Source organism: Pygocentrus nattereri, chromosome 1 (assembly GCF_015220715.1).
Source record: "Pygocentrus nattereri isolate fPygNat1 chromosome 1, fPygNat1.pri, whole genome shotgun sequence".
Lineage (NCBI taxonomy): Eukaryota > Metazoa > Chordata > Actinopteri > Characiformes > Serrasalmidae > Pygocentrus > Pygocentrus nattereri.
Genome location: NC_051211.1, coordinates 18,571,906 through 18,597,176, shown reverse-complemented (window position 1 = coordinate 18,597,176; position 25,271 = coordinate 18,571,906). Strand labels below are relative to the sequence as shown.

Genomic DNA, 25,271 nt, shown 5'->3' with positions numbered 1-25,271 from the left:
TTACTGAAGAACCCTTGAAGAACCACTTTTTTTTGAGAGTGTATTATAAAATGGTGATTTTTTTCACTGTTGTGATGCACTTCTTCAGTGAGGTGTTTCATGTCATAAGAAAATGAAAACAACACAAGTACAGTGAGAAGACAAAATGTACTAGAAATAAATCACCAAAGCCCTTACACTGTCCACACTTATACCCCAAAACCACCCCATAATTTGTCAGGCATCACTCATAAAGGGACAGGATCTAGTGTTTGAACCTGTGAAGATAACAAACCAGGGAGTCTTTTCTAAACATCTTAAGCATATATACTACACAACAAGATTATGAAATCAATGGTTATCTCACACTTTCTGACTAATTTTTTTTAATGAAGACTATACAATTGGGAATCAAACACTTCTGAACTTGCAAGTTTTTTGTTAAACCAAACTAAACACATTATAAAACACTTGCTCTCCAGTTACTCACAAAACAAGCATTGAAGCACAGCAAACCACTGGTACTTCTGTGTTCAAACTGTTTGTGCTGACACAATAATGAAGAAACAGGTAAAACATGTTTGGGAGAGGACGTGGATAAGAGATGATCAATGTGTTTACATTGTACAGGTACAGTTGTGACTGCAGACTAGAGCCAACGAGTCAACAGCCAGATAATAAATCAGGGCTGAAATCAATTTAAAACTCTAGAACTGGTGAACTGTAGGCCTCGTGAACAAGCCATTAAGAGTCAGACGATCCAAATAGAAGGCAGGTCATTTTGGAATTTTCTTTAAGTATGACTCCGTAAGTAATCTGTAGATTGCTTTAAATGAGAACAGAATACAGCTGCTAGTCTTCTTACAAGTACCAAGAAAAGGGACCAAATTACACCAGTTTTAGCCTCACTGTCACTGGCTCCCTGTCTATTACAGGATTCAGCCTATTTTAATCGAGATTCTAAAAGAAAGAAAAGTTGTTGATCTGGAACTGCTTCCTGTCCTGAGTTGATTTGCCATGTAAAGTCATGTGATTTTAAGGAACTCCACTCCACATTCTGCATAAATACAGACCTGACTATCAGGGTTTCATTTCCTGAAGCAGAGCTCACAACAAACAGCAGGGAGAGAATGGAAAAGGCAGCTTCTTCCTCAGGTTGTATTTCATTATTTTACTTCTCTTTAACTCAGACTGTTTTAAATATAAATGTATGTTATACGCTACATATAGGTTAAAAAAAATAACTTGTCATGCTTTAAAAATACACTTTAAAAATGACCACTTATGGTGATGTATCTTCAGTGAACTTTCAGTTACAGTCAACATAATCACATTCCATTGCAGTTACATATAGGTTAGGTTAAGAAAAAGGAGTATATATGTAACCTCCTACTTATAAAGTGAACTGAAACTAATATGAAGGACACAATTAGACCTTAGCAACATTGTTGTGCTTTTAAAAGTACTTTTAAACTCTTTGTACCTTGATAAACAATAACTTAACTGGTAGGTTTTTTCCTGACAGTGTATATTCAGGTAACATTTACAGACATACTAACCAAAATACTCACTTTAGGGAGCAGGTTACAATATTAAATTGTATTTTTATCATTATTTAATTCATAAATTCATAAACACAGAGTTACAGACAGGGACCTGCAGAAAGGATTTGCTGGGTGGGGCTCAAAATGGAGAAGAAGTAGGCTGTGTGGGGTATTTATGGAGTCTCTGAGGCACAGTGGTGAACGTATTGATGGCCAGAGGTTACTAGGTAACAGTGACTTTGCATGGAAGTAGTTTTTTTAAATACATTTTGCTTGCAAACTATGACTGGAAGGCAGCTGTGCAGCCATATACCTGTTTATCGACTATTCTCCTCTCCCACTGCAATAGAAGATCTGATTAAAGCACTGCTGCCATTTTTACTATGCTCTCTACTATTACTATGAATAGGTAACTTTGGTTCTTGCCAAAAAAAAAAAAATCTAATCAGAAAAGCTTAAGAACGCTGTATTATTCTTGCAGATAATTGGAGAAATTAGCTTAACCTTGTGATTCAGAAATGACCTGTGATTACTAATTTCATTTATAATTAGCCACTGCTTACAAGGCAACTGACCTCTGTTTATCATAAAAATAGCATTTAACCTAACTATGTTTTCCCGTTCTACAACAATAATGTCACAACTGGCCCCTCCCAGTCCTGTCCATGTGTTTGTGTTGTGTTTTGGATTAGCCCATGTGTTTTTGCTTTGGTTTTTAGTCCAGCCCCTTGTTTCATGACTCTGCCCCTGATTGTTCCCACCTGTGTTTCCACATGTGTCTTGTGATCCCTTGTTAGCTCTCGTGTATTTAAGCCCTGTGTTTGCCTTGGTCTGTGTTGGTCTTTGTTGTTTATTGTTCTGGTTGTACTGTTTGAAGTGTTTGATATTGTTTGGTGTTTGTTTCTTCTGGCCTCCGTTGTTTGTTGATCCTGTTTTCATTTTGTCATGTCTGTCCCTCTTTCTCTCCGTGTTGGCTGTTTGACCCTGGACCGTTGTGACTATGACCCTGGATTTGCCCCTAATAGAAGTCACTTATCTCAGCGTATGCGTCCATGCCACAAACAAAGACAGTCAATGTCACAAGACCATTAAACAATATTATATGGATTTCAATAACTAGAAGGTAATCAGTAATTTAAGATAAACTTTTTTATCCCCAATAGAGGAAACCTTATTATTAGCCTACACAAACAGGAAGTACAAAATAGATATGCAGATATGCTGTGATGATGCTGAACACAAGGGCTGCAACAAACAACTAATCTGTCAAATCTATTGATTATTGAAACGAATAATTGATTATTCAGATTATGAATTCAATTATTGCCAAATAACCCTTATGCAACCACCAGCTTTTAAATTTAGCTTGTTTGTATGCATTTGTCGCCTCACAGCAAGGAGGGCCTGGGTTCGATTCCCCGGCCGGGTGACCGGGGTCCTCTCTGTGTGGAGTTTGCATGTTCTCCCCATGTCTGCGTGGGTTTCCTCCGGGTTCTCCGGTTTCCTCCCACTGTCCAAACACATGCAGTCAGGCCAATTGGACATGCTAAGTTGCCCCTAGGTGTGAATGTGTGAGTGACTGTCTGTCTGTCTGCCCTGCGATGGACTGGCGACCTGTCCAGGGTGTATCCTGCCTTCCGCCCGAAGACTGCTGGGATAGGCTCCAGCACCCCCCGCGACCCTGACGGAGAAGCGGCTTAGAAAATGGATGGATGGGATGGATGTATGCATTTGCTAACCACCAGTGAAGACAATAAAGATGAATAACCTATTCAAAAATTCACTGCTTTAATTAACTTTCCTGCTAATACAAAAGATCAATAAAATTCCAAACTCTTTTCAAATAAAAATTTAAAACCAAAGATGTGCAAAGTAGCAGCAATGAAATACAACAAAACTAAATCTGTTTTCCTTCAATTAAGTAAATAATACAAAATCTAAATTTTAAATTTAAACAGTGCTTTGTGCATTCTCAAAATGGTGAACTAGACGTTACAGCTCAGAACATGAAGATGGCTTTTAGTGTGAAATGTTTGCACACTTGAGGATTTTGTTCTTGAGGCTGCCATCGCGCTTTTGTTAACTCTCCAGTAAGCGGTAATGTCAAAAGAAACATGCATGGTGATGTCACCAACTATTAAATTAGTTGCCAAGGAATTTTGGTCATTGATTTTAGTTGATGCTGAATAATCATTGCACCCCTAATGAACATATTAGTAAACATCACAGAACATAGATCCAGAGTTCATAAAACCACAGGCCACAGAGGTGCAGTCTAGAGATTTAAACTAGGCAATGAATGACAATAAAGCAAACTACCCTATGTGAAGTCAAAGTCCTCTCCTTTAGTATTTAGACAGCTGGTAAAATGCCATCACCCATGGTTTCTGGGAAGAGGAGAAAGATCAGTAGGAAAAAGCAGAAACTTTCAGAGTTTCCAGATGCAGCACTGCAGTCACACCAACACTTTGAGGATAAGACTGAAGACCACTTGATAAGATGTTTGTCAATCATCTTTAAGGCAAAAATGCACCTGAAGTATGTTTAATTCATTCATCATAAAGAACTTGAATAAATACATTTTTAGTACACAATGTGTTTTATAGTATATATAATATGACCCAAATTGATTGACCATTAAAAAAGATGATGATGGCTACCACTTATTCACCAGTTACCAGAACGATAATAAAAATGTTGTTTATTCTTAAGGACAATGAAGAGACAAAAAAGAGAAAAGCACTCTTTGAACTGACACACATACAGAGCCCCTCATCAAGCCCTAGCTCTTCATCCTCCACGAAGATGGGCAAGAATATGCAGTCATATTAATCAACAGAAGAATCAGGTGGTTCTGATCTTGGTCTAAAATAATAGTATGGTGTTATATTCCAGATAAGAAGGTCCAAGGTCTCACTGTTGTGCTGTTTGGAAACAGCTCAGCAGTTGGAGATGAAAACATTCAGTCTGGTCAGCCCACTGCAGATGATACTGATTTCTCAATGATTGTTCCAATTTCAAAGAAAATATCAGGACGTGATGTCAACATAATTAATTTACTTGATTTGCAAGACCTGGAATGTGACCTGAACTATGTGGACCAGGCCATTGTTCGGCTCGTCAATGAAAATCAAATCCACGCCTTCATCTTTGTTCTCCAACTGGACCAGTTCACAGATGCCGATAAGGTTGGACTTGAGTGGTTACAGAAAAAGTTTGGTGAAAGTGTGCTGCCTTTTGTGATGATTCTCTTCACTTATGAAAAAGAAGAGGAAAAGAAGAGGACTGACACCATCATAGATGACCTGAATAAAAATCCTGTTCTAGAGCAGCTACTTGAGAAGTGTGGAAACAGATGTCACACCTGCAGCAAGAGCATGAACAACCAGTCAGAGATGAAAACACTGCTGGAGAAGATTGGCCACATGGTTTCTGCAAACAAATGGCGATGTTACACTGCAGAACTGTACAACACAGCTTCAAACCTCAGAAAAATCCTACAAGACAGTAAGAACCAGCAAAGTGGTAAGCTATTTAAAGACATCCTTTAATGCTTTTGTACCAGTCAGCAATAGCATCAGAACCTGCTGATGTGTTATTTGTAGTTGCTGTCCAGAGGAAAACAAGTATCTTGTTCTGTGCTTTCACTGTAAATTAATGTGAAGAGATTTTATTCCAGGCATTTTTTGTAGCATTTCTTTTGGTCTAATCGTCATGAAATGTTAATGATGTAGAAAAGTAAAAAGTGAAAAAATGCAGACATTTTTTCTTTGGAAAGTGACAATTTAAGAAATCAATAAAGTGATTGGATCATGGATTATGAGCAGGTTATCTATGTAGTATATATTACAGTCAAGACTTTTAAACAAAATTACCCAAACATTTTATAACATGTGCTAAGTGTGTAGAGAAAGTAATTTCATTTTATTATTAGAAAAAGCACCTTTCATAAAGTCAAAACTGAATGTCGACCAGACTCATGACAAGGTCTGTAATGAAGCCATATTCAATATCCTACGGTACCTTTACAATATAACTAGATTTACTGCATGGAGCAATCAGGTTGATAAAACTACAATGGATACTTTAAAATCAGCATGTACAGTTTAACCTCATGCAGATTTGATGTGTTGTAGTACTGTAAATCATTTTAATAAAGAAGATATTCTGAATTATCTGTGATGGCATTATATGCATTAGAACTCATGCATTATAACTAAAATTCACAATGAATTCAATGAAGGAATCATCATAGTAAAAAAATGACTAATAATATCCAATTATCCATTTTAAAATGATCAGAATATAACTCTCAGCTGCAAGAGGAAAGCATGGATGTAACAGGCAGTAAACAAACAACAGCAAAAGAAAAGGTAATAAATGTATTTAAATGCAACAACAACAATGAAAACATAATAATTAGCAACAATAAAAAAATAATATTAATAATATGAAGAAGAAACCCTTGTACTTTTTACATTTTTATGATTTATCAAATAATCTCTTATATTTCATACTTTTCCAGGTTTCAAAAATGACCAGAGGTTTCCGGACTTCAAAGCCACGCACTGTATGGAACCGGAAAAAGAAGCATAATCCTTCAGTGAGTATCAAATGAACTAACTATACTCAGCTCAATGATTATTGGGACCTTTGATAAAGATGGGCAAGAAAAAAGGTCAGAAAAAATACCTTTGCTTTCTGCTAACATGCCAAAGTGTTGCAACCGTGTAACTATTCTCTTTTTTACTTTTTGTCTTCTTGGCAAGACTAATCATCAACTGCAAATTTCCATGATTCCTGGAGAAATTTTGTTTCTCTAACCATCTAGCTATGCCTAGCACATAAGTAGAATTCATATCACTAATCAGTATCAATGTTAAACACAATTAAGTGAACCACAGTTTTGCAATACCTGTCCTGTTAAGAACGTTCAGCAATTGTTTGGGACCTGAGAACACCAGTTGTTGTAGTTAGGAAAGTGGAATTTTTTCAGCAGTTCTGTTGGAGTTTTTAAATATCACAGTGTCACTGCGGGACTGAGAATAGTCTAGCAAACAAAAATATCTAGCCAAAAGTGTCCTGTGGGCAGAATCACAAAAAAAGACAATCAGAATGAATAAGCTGTTTTCTGGACAGTATGTAGTTATTTGCTCCAGTATTAGAATTAATTACAGAAGTCAAGTCAGGCTTTGTCGTTCCAGCCACATACAAGTACACAGTGAAATGAAACACCATTCCTACAGGACCATGGTGTAACACAGGAACACAAGTGTAAAACAACACATTATACACAGTGCAGATGATACAGGGCAATAAATACAAAGACTTTTAAATAATACAAAACAGGACAGAGGCAATACGTGGTACTGAGAGTATGTGGGGTTATGTGGATGTAACATTCTATGACATCTTAGCAGCGTAGCAGATAGCCTAGCATATATGAGCATAGCAGTCACAGAGGTAGCAAGCAGAGCAGCAGTATACACTATAGAGTTGATTGACATAGTAATTCTAGAAGCTAACAATGTTAAAGTATAAAATGTGCAAAAATGCATAGATGTTGTTGTGGAAATAAAATGTGCAAAAATACAAGGATTCGGTTTTGCAGGCATGTTAAGTGTTTCAGTGAAATGCAGTAATTATATTTTTACAGTGTTCCATAATTTAGAACTGCACGAAGTGGGGAGTGAGTTAGTCACATATTTTTATGGATGTGTGTGTGGGTCCATGGGAGCAGAGGAATCTGATGGCTTGTGGAATAAAACTGTTGAACATTCTGGCTGTGAATGCTGGAATGCCTTCTTCCAGATGGCAGAAGAGAGAACAGTTTGTGTGAGGAGTGTGTGGTCAGTCACAATGCTAGTGGCTAGTGGCTCAGGACACTCTATATAGTGCCTCTTTAGAAGGTGGTAAGGATGGTGGGTGGGAGATGAGTTTTATTTAACTTCCTCAGGAAACGAGACGCTGTTGGGTTTTTTGTTTATAAAGCTGATGTTCAGGGTGCAGGTTCTCTGATAGGTGAAAATCAAGGAACTAAACTTTATGATGTGGTTGGAAATGTGAGCTGCTGAACAGTCGTGAGTCAGCAAAGTGAACAGCAGTGGACTGAACACACTGCCCTGGTTGGTCTCTAGTGCTCAGTGTGATGGTGTTAAAGATGCTGCTCCTGATTCAGACTGACTGAGGTCTCTCAGTAAGAAAGTCCAGGATCCAATTGCAGAGGGAAGGCTGTTTTCCAATCAGTTGCTGAGGGATGATGGTGCTGAATGCTGAACTGAAGTCTTTGAAAAGCATTCTAACATAAGTTTCCTTTTTCTCAAGATGAGTGAGGGCCAGATGAAGAGTGATGACTATGCCCTCGTCTGTACAGCAGTTGGAGCACTATGCGAACTGCAGAGGGTCCAGTGAAGGAGGCAGCTGGGTCTTTATGTGCCTCAATACAAGCCTGGAGACTGGAGATTTCTTGGCACAGGGACAATGGTAGTGGCCTTAAAGCACACTGAAACAATGAAGCTGCTTAGCGAGATTTTAAATATGTCTGTAAGCACTCCCGCTAGCTGGGCTGCACATTCACTGAGCACTTTGCCAGGAATGTTGTCTGGTCCAGAAGCCTTTGTGGGTTAACTCTGCACAGAGTTTTCCTCACATCAGCAGTGGACAGGCACAGTACCTGGTTGCTGGGTGGAGGGGTGATCTTTCCTGCTGCCATGTTATTCTGCAGAAGTCATTCAATTAATCTGGCAGGGAGGTATCACTGTCACAGGAGGAAGATGTTTTCCTGTTACAGGAAATTACAGGCCTGAATGCCCTGCCACATGTGCCACATTTCACCAGTGTTCTGGAAGTGTCCATGGATTCTCTTAGCATGTGCATGCATCACCTCTCTGATAGCTCATGACAGTTTGGCCCTCTCTGTTCTTAAGACCACTTTGTTACCTGCCCTAAAGGCTGAGTCATGGGCCTTCAGCAGCGTACGCATCTCAGCAGACACCCACAGCTTCTGAGTTTTGCTTGTGGTGATGGTCCTGGAGACAGTAACAGCATCAATGCATTTGGAGATATAGCCAGTCACAGATGTTGTATATTCCTCCAGGTCAACAGAATCGTTCTCAGTGGCAGCCTCCCTAAACACGCCCCATGCAGTTTGCTCGAAGCAGTCTTGAAGAGCAGAGATGGCTCCTGCTGGCGGGGTTTTTACTTGCTTCAGGGACTGGTTTGTAGCGTCTGATGAGCAGTCTGTATGCAGGGATCGGCATTACAGAAATATGGTACGAGTAGCTGAGGTGGGGCGGGGCTCCGCCTGATATGCATCGTAAACATTTGTCTAAACAGGATCTAGTGCATTCACTTCTCTCATTGCAAAGTCCACATGCTGATGGAATTTTGGGAGTACTGATCTGAGATCTGCGCGATTAAAGTCACCAGTGTCAGTAAACAGTCTGTCCGGATGCCTGTTCTGCATTTTTTTTTCAAAAATAACTTTATACCATGCGTATTTTTATTTGCATCTATTCTAATGACACATGATGTCGAACATTTTTTAAATTATGTGACTGTCAAATGTAGATAATCCTTCTAATCCTAAGAACTCACTTTCTACTTGAAATTATAAGGTTCTGCCTGGCAAAATATGAAAAGAAGTAGACCAACAATGATTTTTAAGGAACACAGTTTACTTGGAATTTGTTTTGAAACATGAAATTAGTGTTGTAACAGAGTGTCTACATGTATCAGAACATTTATTTTTATTACTTATCTATTTTTCATAACAATAATTTCTTATTTTAGGACAAATCTTTTTTTTTCGTATTCATAAAAGCACTTATTAATAGATTAAGTATAAAAGTCAGTGCTATAGATTTTGTCCAGTGCAAAGGTCAATCCCATTAGTAGGAACTATTAGTTTAAGTTTCCTTTAGTTAGACAGCAACTGGCTACTGCAATAAAATGTTCTACCTAGTAAGTGTAGCAGGTCAGACTAAAGGCATTATAAGGATTTGTTTTATAGCAGAAATGTTGATTTCACCAAAATGTCTTATTTTCAAAGAAAGAAGAAAAAAAGGTCAATGGATGGATGAACAAATGAGATTGTTTATGCCCATCAGTTCAAGTGTACACTATTTAATTACATTCAAGGCTTAATATTCGTATATTATTATATATTTAAGTTCAGCTTGTTCTTCATTAAAAATGACTGTTCTTGAACATATGCATTAATTTATTCACTATTCCAGTGGCTCCCAAACCAGTCCTCAGAACTCCCTCAGACAGTCCATGTTTTTTTATCCTCCCTATGTGTTATGAGTTGGTTTGTGGCAAAATTGTGGACTGTCCTGGGGGCCCTGAATACCAAGTTGGGAACCACTGCACTATTCCATATGTACTTCTTCTATATGTACTCTGTTTTTTATTATTATTTATCAAATAATCTTATTTTACATACTTTTTCAGGTTTCAAAAACATCCAGAATCCGGACTCCAAAGTCATTGCCACACACTGCCTGGAACCTAAAGAAAAAGCATAACCTTTCAGTGAGTACCAAATGAACTAAATACACCCAGCTCTATGATTATTGGGACCTTTGATAAAGATGGGCAAAAAGGTCAGGAAAAATGCCTTTGTTTACTGCTGTTTACTATTTTTTCATAGAGCAGCCTGTGAGACAAAGGGTGTCCCAAAACCTAATGAGCTCTGTTAGTAGCTGTCTATGTAGGCACTGCATAGAGGCTAAAATACTTTTTTATGGTCTTGCACCCACACACACTAGATAAAAAATAAGGGTGCCAATATTTATGGAGCTGGTTACATGTTTTATGTAACATACACCATGGACAGTGCACAGGTCTCAAAAAACAACTAATAATCTGGAAAATACATAAATAAACACATTCATCCAAATGAACTAAAATGGTTAGCACATAAGTAGAATTTATATCACTAATCAGTATCAGTGTGAAACACTATTAGTGTGTGTTCATACTTCTTAGGACACTGCTATACATGCTCCAATGGGGTTTGGCTGAAATATAAAAGTTATACAAAAAAGATGGGACAGTAGGTTAAAGGACTAATAAAATACAATAATGTGCATATCATTTTAACTTGTATTCAATTGAAATCAGTACAAAGACAAGGTATTTAATGCTTAAGCTAATTGACTTATATACAGTGGCACCTGAACGTTTCCATATTTCTGAATAGATTTGGCCTAAAACTTCATCAGATTTTCACAGCAGTTCTAAAAGTAGATAAAGAGAACCACATGTCCAAGTGAGACAAAGTATTACATTTATTAATTTAATTATTGAGGAAAATGATATTACAGATCTGTGAGTAGCAAAAGTATTTCAACCTTTAGAATTAGCAGAAAATATGAAGGTGAAATTAAAGTCAGGTGTTTTCAATCAATGGGATGGCAATCAGGTGTGAGTGACCACAGTCTGATCTTCACATATTTGAGCAAATGTATCCTGGCATGAACACTTCTGAGATTTCTGTGGTCCTCAGAAGAAGAGTTGTTGATTCTCATCATGTTGGAAAAGGTTACAAAACTACCAATAAGGAGTTTGGACACCACCAATCCACAGTCAGACAGACTGAGTACAAATGGAGGACATTCAAGACCATTGTTACACTCTCCAGTAGTGGTTGACTAACAAAGATCACACCAAGAGCAAAGTGTGTAGTAGTCCATGAGGTCACGAAGAAAGCAAGAACAAGGTGTGTAATAGTCTATGAGGTTGCAAAGAAACATAGGATAACTTCTAAGCAACTTAAGGCCTCTCTCACAGTGGCTAATGTTAATGTTCATGAGTCCACTATCAGGAGAACACTGAACAACAATGGTGTGCATGGCAGGGTTGCAAGGAGAAAGTCTCTGCTCTCCAAAAAGAACTTTGCTGCCCCTCTGCAGTTTGCTAAAGATCACACAGACAAGCCAGAAAGCTATAGAAACAATGTTTAAAATAGATCATTTTGGTCTAAATGAGAATTTTTGTTTGGAGAAAGGAAAACACTGCATTCAAGCAGTAAAAGGGGGCAGTCATGGGTTGGAGGTTAGGGAACTGGCTCTGTGACCAGAAGGTTGCTGGTTTGATCCCCAGCGCTGACAGTACATGACTGAGGTGTCCTTGGGTTGCCTACTGTGTGTGTGTGTGCGTGTGTGTGTGTGTGCGCTTACTGGTGTGTATGTGATGTTTCACTGCACGGATGGGTTAAATGCAGAGGTGAAATTTCCCCATTGTGGGACTAATAAGTATCATTTAAACTTAAAAATCTTATCACATCCATTTTGCTGTATCTGGGCCAGGACGGCTTGCCATCATTGATTAAACAATTGAATGAATTATACCAGCAGCCGGTTGAAGAATAATAAAGTTAATGTTGTGGAATGGCCACATCCTGACCTTAATCCTATAGAAATGTGGAAGGACCTGAAACAAGCAGGAAACCCACCAACCTAATGGAGTTGAAGTTCTTTTGTATGGAGGAACAGGCTAAAATTCCACCAAGCTGATTTGCAGGATTAATCAGCAGTTACTGGAAATGTATATTTGCAGTCATGGCTGCACCTGATACTGAGAGCAAAGGTTCACATACTTTTGTCAATTACAGATTTATTGAGATTTTCCTCAATAAATAAATTACCAGATCTAATATCTTTGTCAATTTTTTTATTTGGTTCTCTTTACTTACTATTAAGACTTGTGTGAAATTTATGGAGAAATGTAGAAAATTCTAAAGGGTTCACAGAATTCTAAGCGTCACTGTATATATGATTGTTCTAAATTGGATGCCTGCAAGATGTTACAACATCTTTACTTTTAAAAACATTCAGGGATCGTTTGGGAACTGAGGACATCAATTGTTGTAGTTAGAAAAGTGTAATTTGTTCAGCTATTTTTGAACATCTCAGTGTCATTGCTGGATTGAGAATAGTCCAGCAACCAAAAATATTTAGCCAATTGATGTCCTGTGGGCAAGATCCTTAAAAAGAAAAATTAGATTTAGTAAGATGTTTATTTTACCCAGTACAAATAATATTAATAAAATAAGTAGTGATTTCATATATGTCAATGTGTTTGTTCAACCATTTAAAAAATTCTCCTTGAGGAAGTCCAGCATTAACTGTAGTTATCATCCAGTACCTTGTTCGGCTAATCAGTGCTTTACATTCAATTATACTGAATTAGCTGTGCTGGTGATGGAACTGAATTAAGTGTCTGTAGGTGCCGAAGATTTTTCAAAGTACCATATATAAAATCCACAAGTTCAGTTAGGTCACAGGACTGTGTAGTTCTGAAAATTCTGTAGATATTGTAGTTTATCACACATTTCCATAATAAAAGCCCTTATGAATCAGTATGGCTTTTGTTTACATTGTTTATATCATGTACATTTGATGTCAAATATCTTAGCATTGGACCAAGGGAGTAAAACTACTAATATAAACAAAGCCTTAAAGCCATTACATACCAAAGGCAAAATAAATAAGACCTTAAAAAGCGTAATTTTTATACAAATTTTTTGCAAGATATCATGACTTGAATATATTTGTTGTTGCTACAAAAATTACTCACTTGGCCAACTCATATGAATCATCTTCCATACAAAAAAGCTCATTTTAATTCACTAGAAACAGAGCAATAATCAGTAAAAAGATTATATGCAGTTCCACAGAGTGAACTATAACTATTTTCAGTTCTGTTTTGAGTGTCATGTAAAAATACACTGAAATATACTAAGAAATTAAACTGTTTTACAGGGGGAAACCATAGATCTTAAAGAAGTAGAAGACACTGCAGACCATTATGAAGCAAAAGAAAATCCTGTGCGTGAACAAACAGATCAGCTATTTACAAGACTTCAGCTAACAACAGATCACAATCAACAGTTAAAACTTGCAGACATTCTTCAAATAACTGCACAGTCACTATGTTGTCAAGAACCCAGTACAGAAGAAGAATTGGCTCAGGCATTCCTACAAAGGCTGCTGTTGGTAGATTACAAGGCAAGAAATATTCCCATTAAAGAAGAAGCCAGTAAGTGTTTTCACAGCCAATCAGATACACAGAGTACAGAGGAGAATGACACATTTGAAAGTTTCCTTACTAAGAAGCCAGAATTTCAAGGGAAAATAACAGAAAAACATTCTATTCATTCCATGGATGCTCAGATGGCTGTGTTCCACTGCTCAGATAGTTTTCTAAAGCAGTTTATAGTGACCAAACTTTCACAGTGTCAGTACGCTCTGCCTCTACTGGTGCCTAATCCCTTCACAGGAGAGATCGAGTTTCCACTGTGGGCATTCCGTCAGATCAGGAAAAGCTGGATAGTCACCAATACCTCCGGCATGAAATCCAACAAAACCAAGCCAATTAATGAAACAGAAACTCCAATGGTATTCTTCTTCAGGTTTGGATCTAATTCCTCATCCAAGTCTCAGCTCATAAACGGCCTCATTGATGAAAGACACAACATATTCTTTCACAGGGACTGTCCAGGAAGTGTCAGAGATTGTCTACTGATGGATGGCATAGTGGAGATCACCTGGTATCTCCCATCTGGGAAAAACAATGATCATTTCACTGATTGTATCGCATTCTGTAATCTACATGGTGATGCAGAAACTCATGAGAAGCAACTGGAGATTCTGACTGAAATGTCCTCGGTGAATGTGGTAGTTTTAGGTGAAGGTAACATCCCAAATAATGAAATATTAAAGAAGCTCTACAAAGGCTCAAAGCCACTAGTTTGCTTACTCTGCGAGGATGACTCAAACAACATTATGGCAAAAAACCTGAAATACAAAATAGGTCTTAAAGGCAGTAATAAATCAGATGTATCTAAGGATCTCAGAAAAACTATGCAAGAGTGTTTCTCAAAATCACTTTCTACTTTCAGCCTTGAAAAATTAGGCAAAAACAAGAAAATCACAGTGGATGAGAATTCTGTGGAATGCCAGAAAGGAAAGGAAGCTGCTATGCAGATAATGACACTAATGCAAGGAATGAAACTGTGCAACATTAAGGAGAAATATCTTCCATGTCAGGGGAAACTGTGGCATGAGTGGTGCCAGAAAAAAAAAGAACTACACCGACTTCAAGGGCTCAACACAGAGATGCAGAGATGTGAAAAAATAAGTGAAATGATGGAAATTCGCAAGCAGCAGCATAAACATGGACTCTCAGAACTTATGGAACTGTTCATCTGTACACTGAAGTCACTAAAAGAAATTGAGAAATGTTTTTTTCTAAAATGGCTTACAATCCTGTTGGATAACAGTACCACAGATGAGCTATCTGGCCTTCGTCATGAATATCATGAAACATGGACAAAGATTTTGAATCTAAAAGAACAGGGTGATAAACTAGAACAAACAAAGGATACACAAAAACTTGATGAAATATCAGAAAAACTTTCTGCCTCATCTTTTGGTATGGAACACATACTCAGGGAGATGGGTCAGATATATGAATCATTTATGTCTGTACAAATAGAGACAAAACACTTCACTCTCCCCAAACTTGCAGCTGAGATCATGTTATCTGGACATCCACTGGAGCTGATGGATGGTGATGCTGCACATGTTCCTCTGATCTGGATTTCTGCTGTTCTGGATGAACTCATCAAGAAACTAGGAGACCAGAGAGTTTTTGTCTTGTCAGTTTTGGGGATTCAGAGCTCTGGGAAATCCACCATGCTCAATGCCATGTTTGGCTTCCAGTTTGCAGTCAGTGCTGGAAGGTGCACCAGAGGAGCCTTCATGCAGCTGGTCAAAGTGTCTGAGGAGATGAAGGAAAAACTGAAGTTTGATTACATCGTTGTTGTTGATACAGAAGGTCTCCGAGCTCTGGAGTCCTCCGCAATGTCAAGAAGGCAACAGGACAATGGACTTGCAACATTTGTTGTAGGTCTTGGAAACATGACTTTGATCAATGTTTTTGGAGAGAACCAAGCAGAGATGCAGGACATCCTTCAGATTGTTGTTCAGGCCTTCATGAGAATGAAGAAGGTCAGACTGAATCCCAGCTGCATGTTTGTGCATCAGAATGTTGGAGAAGTCACAGCTGGAGAGAAAAGCATCGAAGGACGAAAGTGCTTGCTGGACAAACTTGACAAAATGACTAAACTGGCAGCTAAAGAGGAAGACTACAATGCAAAATGTTTCAGTGATGTCATTGAATTTAATGTGCAGAGTGATGTGTGGTACTTTGCACACCTCTGGGAGGGCAACCCACCCATGGCACCACCAAACCCTCTGTACTGTGAAAACATTCAAGAATTAAAGAGAAGTATCATTTCTAAAAGTTCTAAAAGCCGTGGTGTGACACTCTCAGAATTCAAAGAAAATTTCAGCAGTTTATGGAATGCACTTCTCAATGAAAATTTTGTGTTTAGCTTCAAAAACACTCTTGAGATTGCACTATATAGGAAACTTGAGCATGAGTACAGTAAATGGACATGGAGTCTAAAGAGTGCCATGGTAGTAATTGCGAACAAACTTCACAACAGAGTCAACAATGAAAATTCCTTAAAGATTGAGAAAAAGGACATCATGGAATGCCTGAAAGAGACTAAAACAAATGTCCAAAGATCAATTAAAAAATTCTTTGATGATGACGGAGACAAAGAAATACTCATTCAATGGCAAGAAAGATTTCAGAGAAAAATTTCAGAACTTTGCAATGAGCTTGTAGAAGGAACAAAGAGAAAGTTGGATGAAGTTACTCGACTGAAAATAGTGAAGGAGAAAGTAGACTGTGAAAAGAAAACATATGAAAACAAGCTTTTTAAACTGAGTAAAGACCTGGCCTTTTGTTTGAAAAACAAAGAAACCAAAGAAGAAGCACTTGAAAAGGAATTTGAAGATGTCTGGTCCAAGTGGGTCACCAAGCTGACACCAAACACATCCACATTTAGTGAAATTAATATATGGGATGATGTGACAGAGACCTTATCAGAAAGCTATGAACTAAGCCTTGTTTGTGAGCAACAGAATCAGGGTACCTACAAAAGAATGGATGTTTTAGGGGATTTTTCAGACTATGTCATTCTTAAAAACCAAGAAGACTCTAACCAAGAAGATCTTCTGTCAACAAGTACACATGGAGAGGAAGATGACAATAAGAATGCTAATGAATTTGAACAAGCAGCCAAAGATGAGAAACAAGGTTTGTCTGAAGAGAGTTGTAGAAGTGATACTTTTTCAGCAGATGATAACAATTCACTGAATGCTCTCATTAAAAGCATTACCACAGACATTAAGGCAGAAACTCAGAAGGCACCTATTGCAGAACGTGGATACAGTCGCATCTATATTCCAAAGATAATTGCTTCTGTCAAAGAAAAAGTAAAAGCATATGAATCCAGCACCTCAAAGTTTATACTCAAAAAGGAATTCACAGTGGATTTATGCCTCTATGTGTGTAAATTTGCAGCAGACCAGTTTGCTGAGCTGCACAAGGAATTCAAGGAAGCCTATGATGTAAGACTGTTCCTGGAGAAACAGAGGCCGCAGTACCTCAACATCTTCAAGAACTACTGCAATGGTGCGACCTCCACAGCTGTGTTTGGTCAGGTAATTGTGGATACACTTGAACCATCAATACTGCAGGCAGCATATGACCAAACTGCCATTGATCTGAGTGAGAAAATGAAATGTGACATTCCTGCATTTAAAGGAAACAGGTCAAATCTGGAAAAACACATTCTGACATCACTAGCAGTAGAGGAGTCATTTGAGAAATACATTGAATACATTCAGAAACCCAGAGAATATTTTAACAATTTTATCAAGAAGAAGGTCAACGATTACATTTTTGAAGACAACTGTTCAGTGGTTCTAGAAACCATTAAAAGCAACATCATCTCCAAAGGAAAGTGTGTGGTGGATGCTGTGAATGAAGCAACAGAGAAGATAAAAAGTAATGGAGATGTCAGCATGTGGCTGCACCATTTATCCCAAAAACTAAAAGATGAGCTTCAGTTTAAAGAAAAGTCGTGTCTTGAGAAGAACGAAATTACAGACCTTGACTTTCTCTCGCAGGTTGTGATCAAGGGTCTAACTAGTATCATGCCAAAGCTAAGCACTGGCTTTCAAAGCATTTCTGACCTCAAATGGGAAATGTTCAGGAAGAAACCAGATGATATTCTGATTGAGCACCTCTGCCAATGCTGCTGGGCACAGTGTCCGTTCTGTAATGCCATGTGCACCAACACAATGGAAGATCATACTGGAGATCACAGTGTCCAATTCCACCGTAACTGTGGAACAAATGGATGGTCTTTTCTTTCAAAAAATGAGCTTGGGATAGATTTCTGCACAACAGCTGTTTCAAATAATCTTCTGCATTTTAAAACATCTGATGGAGTGTTTTCTTTTAGAAACTACAGAACTGCAGGTGGAGAATACGCCAGATGGAATATCAGCCCTGATAATTCTGAGATGCCGTACTGGAAATGGTTTGTGTGCAGATTCCAAGCAGACCTGGAAAACCATTACAAGAAAAAATTCATAAGGCATGGAGAGATTCCTGTGCAATGGAGGAATTACACTAAAGATAAAGCTATTGAAAGCTTAAGTGAATTATAGTATTTCTGTGAAAGAGTGAAAACCATTGAAATTAGACCACCACCTTATTTGAACAGAGAGTGGTAAAAACTGACATGATCTGGTCAAAACAATAAAACATCTAAATGGACTCCATAGTTCTGCTACAGATGTTGGTTATGTTTTAGAATTTTTCCTCTTGAGTATTAAACGAACTGCATGTGCTCATCTCATCTAGACCTATGGTCACATTTGAGTTCCACTTTACACTCTCTCTCTCTCTCTCTCTCTCTCTCTCTCTCTCTCTCTCTCTCTCTCACATCTGTACATATTTATGTGATTATAATAACCCACACAGTCATTAGATAATCAGATTATTTTGTGAATTCTTGAGGAAATCATTAATTACTATTTTTGGTTTTGTAAAATTTAATTAACATCTTGTTTTGGTGATGTTATAATATAATATTCAAGTATAATAAAATCTGTGTAATCAATTCTACACATATTCTTTTAATATAGAATTGTATTAAGATTTGTGTATAGTTGCTTATAGTAACACAGTAAACCTTGGACAAACGTCTGGTAATGCTGATCTATAAAACAATATTGCGAAAGAGGAAACATTCACTTTTTACATGAAAAACACATTCTTAAATAAATACAGTGAAAATCTTGACTTTTAAAGTTTATATTTTATGCCATAAGATGAACTAGCAAAAAGTGCTTAGAAAGTGATTTTCGATCCCATATCTGGGCACTACTTTTTAAATGTGTTTTTGAATGGACAATACCCTCAGGGACCTTGAGGTTCAAGTTCTCCGTAAAATATCCTGCAATTTTTTGTCCAAGTGCATAAAAAATAAGTCAAAGGAAAAAAATGCTTTCCATGTGGTTACTTGAATAAGTCATTAAATATCTCAGACCATTCACACTCAATCCACCTAGACTTTACCAGTCATCACTCATGGGACAGAATCTGTAGTTTGTTTCTGTGAAGAGAACAGATGCAGGAATGTCTTTCTAGATCTTAATCTCTCTCATTTGTGTGCATTCTTAAGGAGAATGTTAAATTGGGAATGCCACACAACCCAATTTGTATGTCAGCTTAACCTAACTGAACACCAAATTTGCACATGCTAAAATGTGCACTCATGTTACTAGGAGGTGCCAACAGGAAAAAAGAGAAAAAAACATGTAAACACAACAGTTTGCTGGTGCTGCTGTTTTTGACCTGTTTGCACTAAGACAGTACATGCATTTGGGTAAAGTTGTGTACGGGAGACATAATCAGTGTGGGGTTTTTTGTCCTTCATATGGGCTCTTGATTGTGATTCCGGACAAGTATCTCTATGTTTCTGCTTTTACAAACCTTATGTTGCATGTTCTATACAAATTCTATTTAAACATTATGTGAAACATGAACATCTGCTACAGGTTCTGCTGAATCTAGAATCAAAGCCGTTCTTCTGGTAACACTAGCATGACTGAGATTTCAGGATCTTCAGGACATCACCCCCTCCTTCTTGCCAGCAATTAGCAGGACCATAAGTCAACTCTTTTGTTATGTTTAGGGCCGGGACTTTAACGCGTTAATTTAGATTAATTAATTACAAAGATTTTAACCCGTTAAAACTTTTATCGGAATTAATCAGATTTTTTTTTAAAGTTTGGAGCCGGAACCTTTGTATTCGCGTGTTCTAGCACGCCTGTAAATCTGATGCACAAGCGACATCCGCAAACAACAACGATGGACGACGAAGCCGCTTCTCTTGGTCCACTGAGGGACAACTTTAGCTTTAAAAAACGTCCTGATGGGACTTTCGAAAAGACTACTGTTGTATGCAAGTTGTGCAAAAAGGAGTTTGCTGATCACCGAAGCTACTCAAGCCTAAAATACCATCTCAATGCAAAACATGTTGCGGCAAGCTGAGCCGCCCCCACAGCTGATTTCAGCGGTAAATAACCGCTCCAGCCAGCCCACATTGGACCAGGTTTCAGGGCCACAATAAGTAAGTCTACGTCTGAAAAATTAAGCAATTCCCTGGCTGAATGGATCGCAACAGACTGTAGACCACTTTCGGTGGTAGAGGATAGGGGGCTACAGTCTGTGTTAGATCGCGACATCGGACCCTGCTTACGAACTCCTGTAGGAAAACCATGGCGAGTAAGATCAGGCCGTTTTATGATGAACAGCAGTCAAAACAAGACCTGTTGAGTTCAGTTGATTGTGTTGCATTGACAGGGAACCATTGTTCGTCTGTCAGCAATTCTAACTACCTTGGCGTGACCGCGCACACAGTATGCGTTGTTAACAAAGTATGGCGATTAGCATCTTTCGCCCTCACTGTAGAGAAAGTCAACAACAGACATTATGCAGTAAACTGCGCAGACCATTTTTTCTGTAGCTGAGTCCTGGAAAATTGAGGTAACAACAACTGGCACCGATTTTGCCAGAAACATGATGGCAGCAGCAAGACAGCTCCCATTTCAGCACATGCCATGTGTTGCGCATATTTTGCTGGTGGAGAATATGCCAGATGCCATCACTGTGTGCCTGGACAGTAGTGGATTTAATGATGTACTAGCAAAGTGCCGCAAGATTGTGGGTCATTTCAGACACAGTCCAGCCAACACAATGGAACTGTCTAAAGAGCAAAGGGCACTTGACCAGGAAAATGAACCCCTAATCCAGGATGTTTCCACAAGGTGGAACTCCACACTGTTTATGATCCGTCGTCTTCTCAAAAACAAAGAGGCAGTAAAGGCTACTCTGGACAAACAGAGGCACAAACTGGTCTTATTATCAGCAGCAGAGTGGACAAAACTAGAGAAGTTGGCAGCCATCCTTCACTGTAAAAACTGATTCTGACTCAAAGCAAATTATACTTAAAATTTCATTAAAATTCACACAAAATAAACATGTTTACGCTGTTTCTAAATATTTGTATGCTTAATGAACTTTATAGTTTGCAGAATAAACTGAACTCAACAAGCTCATCAAAATCTACTTAATTTTTCTAGACGTCAGAGCAACATTCGTTCTGTTTAAATCAAGGCAAGCTGCGAAACGGGCGCCATCGTAAACGTTTGATATACGGTTTCTTATCACCTCAAATATTAGTATATCATAACCTAATTTCTACATGTAAAATAACTTTGTAAGAGTGTATTTGCAGATTTATGTCGGCATTAAAGCCATAGCTGGCTTACGGATTTGCTTTCTAAATTGTGAGGTTATTTTTCCTCTTGTTTGACTTTCTGTTGAATCCTTTCTGCTCATATTGCAAGGTTGATAAGCTCCTTAAATGTCGTGCTTTTTGGTGCAAGGATGCATAAACGTAAACAGAGGAGTTAACCGATATCGATATATATGAATATGCTTTTCTCTGGATAGAAGTATTTCGGTAAGTCTTGTTTCCAAGCTAGGTAGCTAAATGCTAAACGCTAACTCTAGGTGGGGGTGGATTTTCAGTCTGCCGAGGCCGTTTTGCTAGCGAGCTAAGTAGCTAAATGCTAGCGAGCTGACTTAACAGTATGTTTTGATCCATTGTCAATCTAGTTATTTTTGAATGTCACTTGCAGCACAATGGATTTTTTCCTGTGCATTTACAGATCAAAGAGGAGTTCCAGCGCCTAACTACTTTGCATCTAGAATCCAAATTCATGTTTCTCGTTGACCAGTATACACCAAAACTGCTCTCTGTCTTTACTGCCAAGGGAGGAGCAGCAGGAGGAAGGATGCGAGCCATAATGAATTGTTTGCACAAGGTATTCAATTTTTTTTTTTTTGCAGAAGAACCACCTTTGTTTCCCTTAAAACATAAAATCTCATTTTGTAATTGATGTATGCGAAGAACCTATTTAAAGTTTGAAGAACCTCCACATTATGTTAAAAGTTCTTGGAAGAACATGGCAGTGGTTCTCAAACCTGTTCTCAGGGACACCCAGACAGTCCATGAGGACCAGTTTGAGAAAACTGGTTCTTGCATGGCTTTGCTCAAATAGGCCTTTGAAAGATTCTTTGACATTTCTTATCACCAGCTTTGCAAAATGGTTTTAAGTTTTGCTTTGTTGTTTGAGTTATTCAGTTGAGACTTTTATCAAAGTAATTGTCTTGGCTTCACTATAATGGCTGTTAATGGAAATGATAACTTCTTTCCACAGAACTTTGCGAGTATTATGGTGAAAACTTAATCTCAGACTCAAAATCTTTACATCGTTTTTTTTGTTGGATATTACTGCTCTGTTAATGCCATGTAACAACTGCTGAGAACTGTTACTTCAGATGTATTGGGCGTAGTTCTGTTCTATTTAATAACTTTTTGGGGGAGGGAAAACAGAAAACTTGTGCACTACACAGTGAATGGTAGTGACTTTCAGGACTGAGCACTATTTATTATTTATTTTTCAGCAGTGTATTATGTTTGTTTTAATTTAAAGATAAAGTATAGCTTAAATTTTAAAGATTGTATTTGCAAGCCTTTTGGTATTTGTTAATTGTTTTCAGGCATGTGGTGTTCTCCTGGGGTTCATATAATACCTTGAATTTGCTGTACCATAAACCACTGAGATACAATTTAAGTATTTTAGAAGCTCTTCCTGGAACTTGATGGTTTGAAACTTTCTCCAAAGGTGTTGTCTCTGAAAAACCGAGTTGTTAGCTTAACCCTTGCTGTCCTCTTCAGGGGAAACATATAGCCTTGAGAGATTCTGTGGAATTTGTTACCACCAGCTTTGCAAAATGGTTTTGAGTTTTGCTTTGTTTGAGTTTGAGACTTTTATTGGTTAAATACTTGGCTTGGATTCATTACACCAGTTGCTAATTGAAGTGATAACTTGTATCCGAAAGGTATAACTTTTCAAGTATTATTGTGAACACTTCATGCCACACTCAAATCTTTGTTTATATTAACGTTTTGTTGGATATTACTGGTCTGTTCATGTCACATAACAAATGTTAATTCAGATATGTTGTATGTTGCTCTGCTGTTTTATTTAAGAACTGTTTTTAGAGGGAACAAAAAAAGAAAGCAGTTATGCACAGCACAGTCAATGATGGTGACTTTCAGGTGACCAACATTTGTATATTATTATTTTTGAAAGCAATACATTTTACGTTTCATGTAAACAGAATTAAGGACTGCATATGCAAGTCCTTTTGCTGCATGTTTATTGTTTGCACTTTTAATAAATGCAGATATATTTGATGTATGGAAATTGATTTATTTGAGTGGTTGTTAAGTGGGCTTATATTTTAAGAAATACAAAGGCAACAAAATTAAGGCAATAGTTTGCATGGATCTTTCTATGTTGGTAGAACTTAAAAAAAATCAGTTAGGACAACTTGAATTTGTAGTCATTCATTTTGATTTTATTTAGTTGAGTTTATTAGAAAACGTAAGTAGATTTAACTTCAATATTTTGTGTTGATTGGGGGGGGGGGGGGGTTGAGTCAAAATAGTAATTTTAGTTATACTGTGATAATTTATTTAAGTATATTTTAAGTGGCTTAGATAGGTTGCATTTACTTAATAGAACAGAAAGTTAATTCAACTCAGAAAGATCCATGCAAACTATTGCCTTAATTTTTTAAAGTAATTTTAATGCCTCATTTTTTACAGTGTTGAACCATGCAGGTAAATGGAGCAATGTATTTTCTAAATAATTATTGCCTAAATTGATCACTGTAATTGATAAACTAATTTATTTTTATTTCTTTCTCACTGCAGACATGTGACTGATCTTCTTGGTGGAGAGACTTACGTCTCGTGTTCTGCGGTCTTGCCTGTTTTATGATTCCTGGACCACACTATGAAGGTCTCTGATGAGGATTCTACCTACATTGTGAAATTCAAGACTGCCTTCATGAAGGAATTGTCAGAGTGGAAAGCTGGGAACATCATCCAGAAGAAAAGAGCAGCCTTAAGCTCTGAAAATGTGAACAGGCTCGTTTGTCTCAGTAACTGGCTCAAGGAGAAAAAGTAGCCTCAGTGTTATAAGATAAGATAATCCTTTATTAGTCCCACAGCGGGGAAATTCACAGTCTTGCAGCAGCAGCAGAGTAACAGGAGTAAGGGATAGCGCTCCTTCACACACTTGGGGTGAAGGAGCCGGTCACTGAAGGAACTGCCCAGTGCTGCCAGAGTCTCATGCATGGAGTGGGAGTAGTAGTTTTATATGTTTTGGTTGTACAAAAATATTGCAGGTTGAATGTTGTGTTAAATTCAATGCTCTTAAATGCAATATGTAGTTTTGCCATAATTCTGTTGTTACTTTAGAAATGGCACTTTAATTTTTGTTTACACCAGATGTTAAACTCTCACGCGTTGCAATATTGTATAGTTGTTTTGTTTATTTTTAATTTTTACAGTTCTGTACAAGAAAAGGTGCTATGATTATTGGCTAATGTGCTGTTTACATTTATTTATTTTCATTTTTCAAATAAGTTAAACAATCAGGGGTTCCTGGAATACTTGAAATCTGAATTATATTAACTACAATAGCACCAACACATCTGTTGGTTTAATAACAATAAAAAAAATTCAAAAAGCAATAGACGTTTTGTAGTTAAGAATATATGTGTATTCATTCAAAAATTTAGTAGCAAAATAATTTTTGTAATTAATTGCGATTAATTAATTACAGACCCTGTAATTAACTCGATTAAAAATTTTAATCAAGTCCCATCACTAATTATATATTGTGGATTTTTACATTTTTAGTAGCATAATTTTAAGCATTAATATCAGAAGACATTAGCTCGCGCTTAGCGTTAAAGCGTTAATTATGACATTCGCATGGCAGGACAGGCGAAGAACAGACATGCAGAGATGTACTCAACAACAGGAAACCGGCCAAGGCCACAAACTGAAGTAGGTCTGTGTTTAACCGTTAGCATTTGAGGTTTTCGCATCCATATATGGTAAACCATATGTCCATTGCACCCACTAAACAGGAACATGTACACATTTAGGTTCAGCTTATACGCACACACATATTCAGCTTCAGGGTATAAAAGGCGCCAGAACACATTGGGAGGTTAGAGCTTACTTGGGAGATCCATGATGCATGTTCTCTGTAACCTCTCCAGAATTCTGTAATAAAACTGTTTCACTTCAGTCTGATCACAGTCTGATCTACTCGTCTCTTTTTTTTTGCATGAACGAACACGCAGGACTGGTTTCGTCCA

General features: G+C 37.7%; 1 protein-coding gene and 1 long non-coding RNA gene across 5 annotated transcripts; both read left to right on the top strand.

The window, feature by feature from the left end:
* Positions 1–1,083: 1,083 nt before the first annotated feature.
* On the top strand, positions 1,084–18,758 carry LOC108438297 (interferon-induced very large GTPase 1-like). Of its 4 annotated transcripts, none has more exons than XM_017716027.1 (6): positions 1,084–1,134; positions 4,419–5,048; positions 5,826–5,896; positions 6,049–6,126; positions 9,978–10,058; positions 13,292–18,758. In XM_017716027.1, the coding sequence occupies exons 1-6, from the start codon at positions 1,110–1,112 to the stop codon at positions 18,119–18,121; spliced, it is 5,715 nt and encodes a 1,904-aa protein (XP_017571516.1). In that variant the 5' UTR covers positions 1,084–1,109; the 3' UTR covers positions 18,122–18,758. The 4 variants fall into 4 exon arrangements, with proteins under 4 accessions (XP_017571516.1, XP_017571519.1, XP_037397551.1 ...); XM_017716030.2 differs by lacking the exon at positions 13,292–18,758 and adding an exon at positions 7,848–8,006; XM_037541654.1 differs by lacking the exons at positions 1,084–1,134; positions 4,419–5,048 and having other exon boundaries at positions 5,071–5,896.
* A 1,032-nt stretch (positions 18,759–19,790) lies between these two features.
* Positions 19,791–25,201, top strand: LOC108438304. The gene is made up of 3 exons (XR_001858681.2): positions 19,791–20,091; positions 21,695–21,850; positions 23,812–25,201. It is a non-coding gene; the product is annotated as an uncharacterized LOC108438304 (long non-coding RNA).
* The last annotated feature ends 70 nt before the right edge of the window (positions 25,202–25,271 follow it).

Coding starts and splice junctions, on each gene's coding strand:
- LOC108438297 (XM_017716027.1), top strand. CDS start 1,110: ATGGAAAAGGCAGCTTCTTCCTCAG. Junction 5,049..5,825: donor CAGTAAGAACCAGCAAAGTG/GTAAGCTATTTA, acceptor TAAAATGATCAG/AATATAACTCTCAGCTGCAA. Junction 6,127..9,977: donor AAAAGAAGCATAATCCTTCA/GTGAGTATCAAA, acceptor ATACTTTTTCAG/GTTTCAAAAACATCCAGAAT.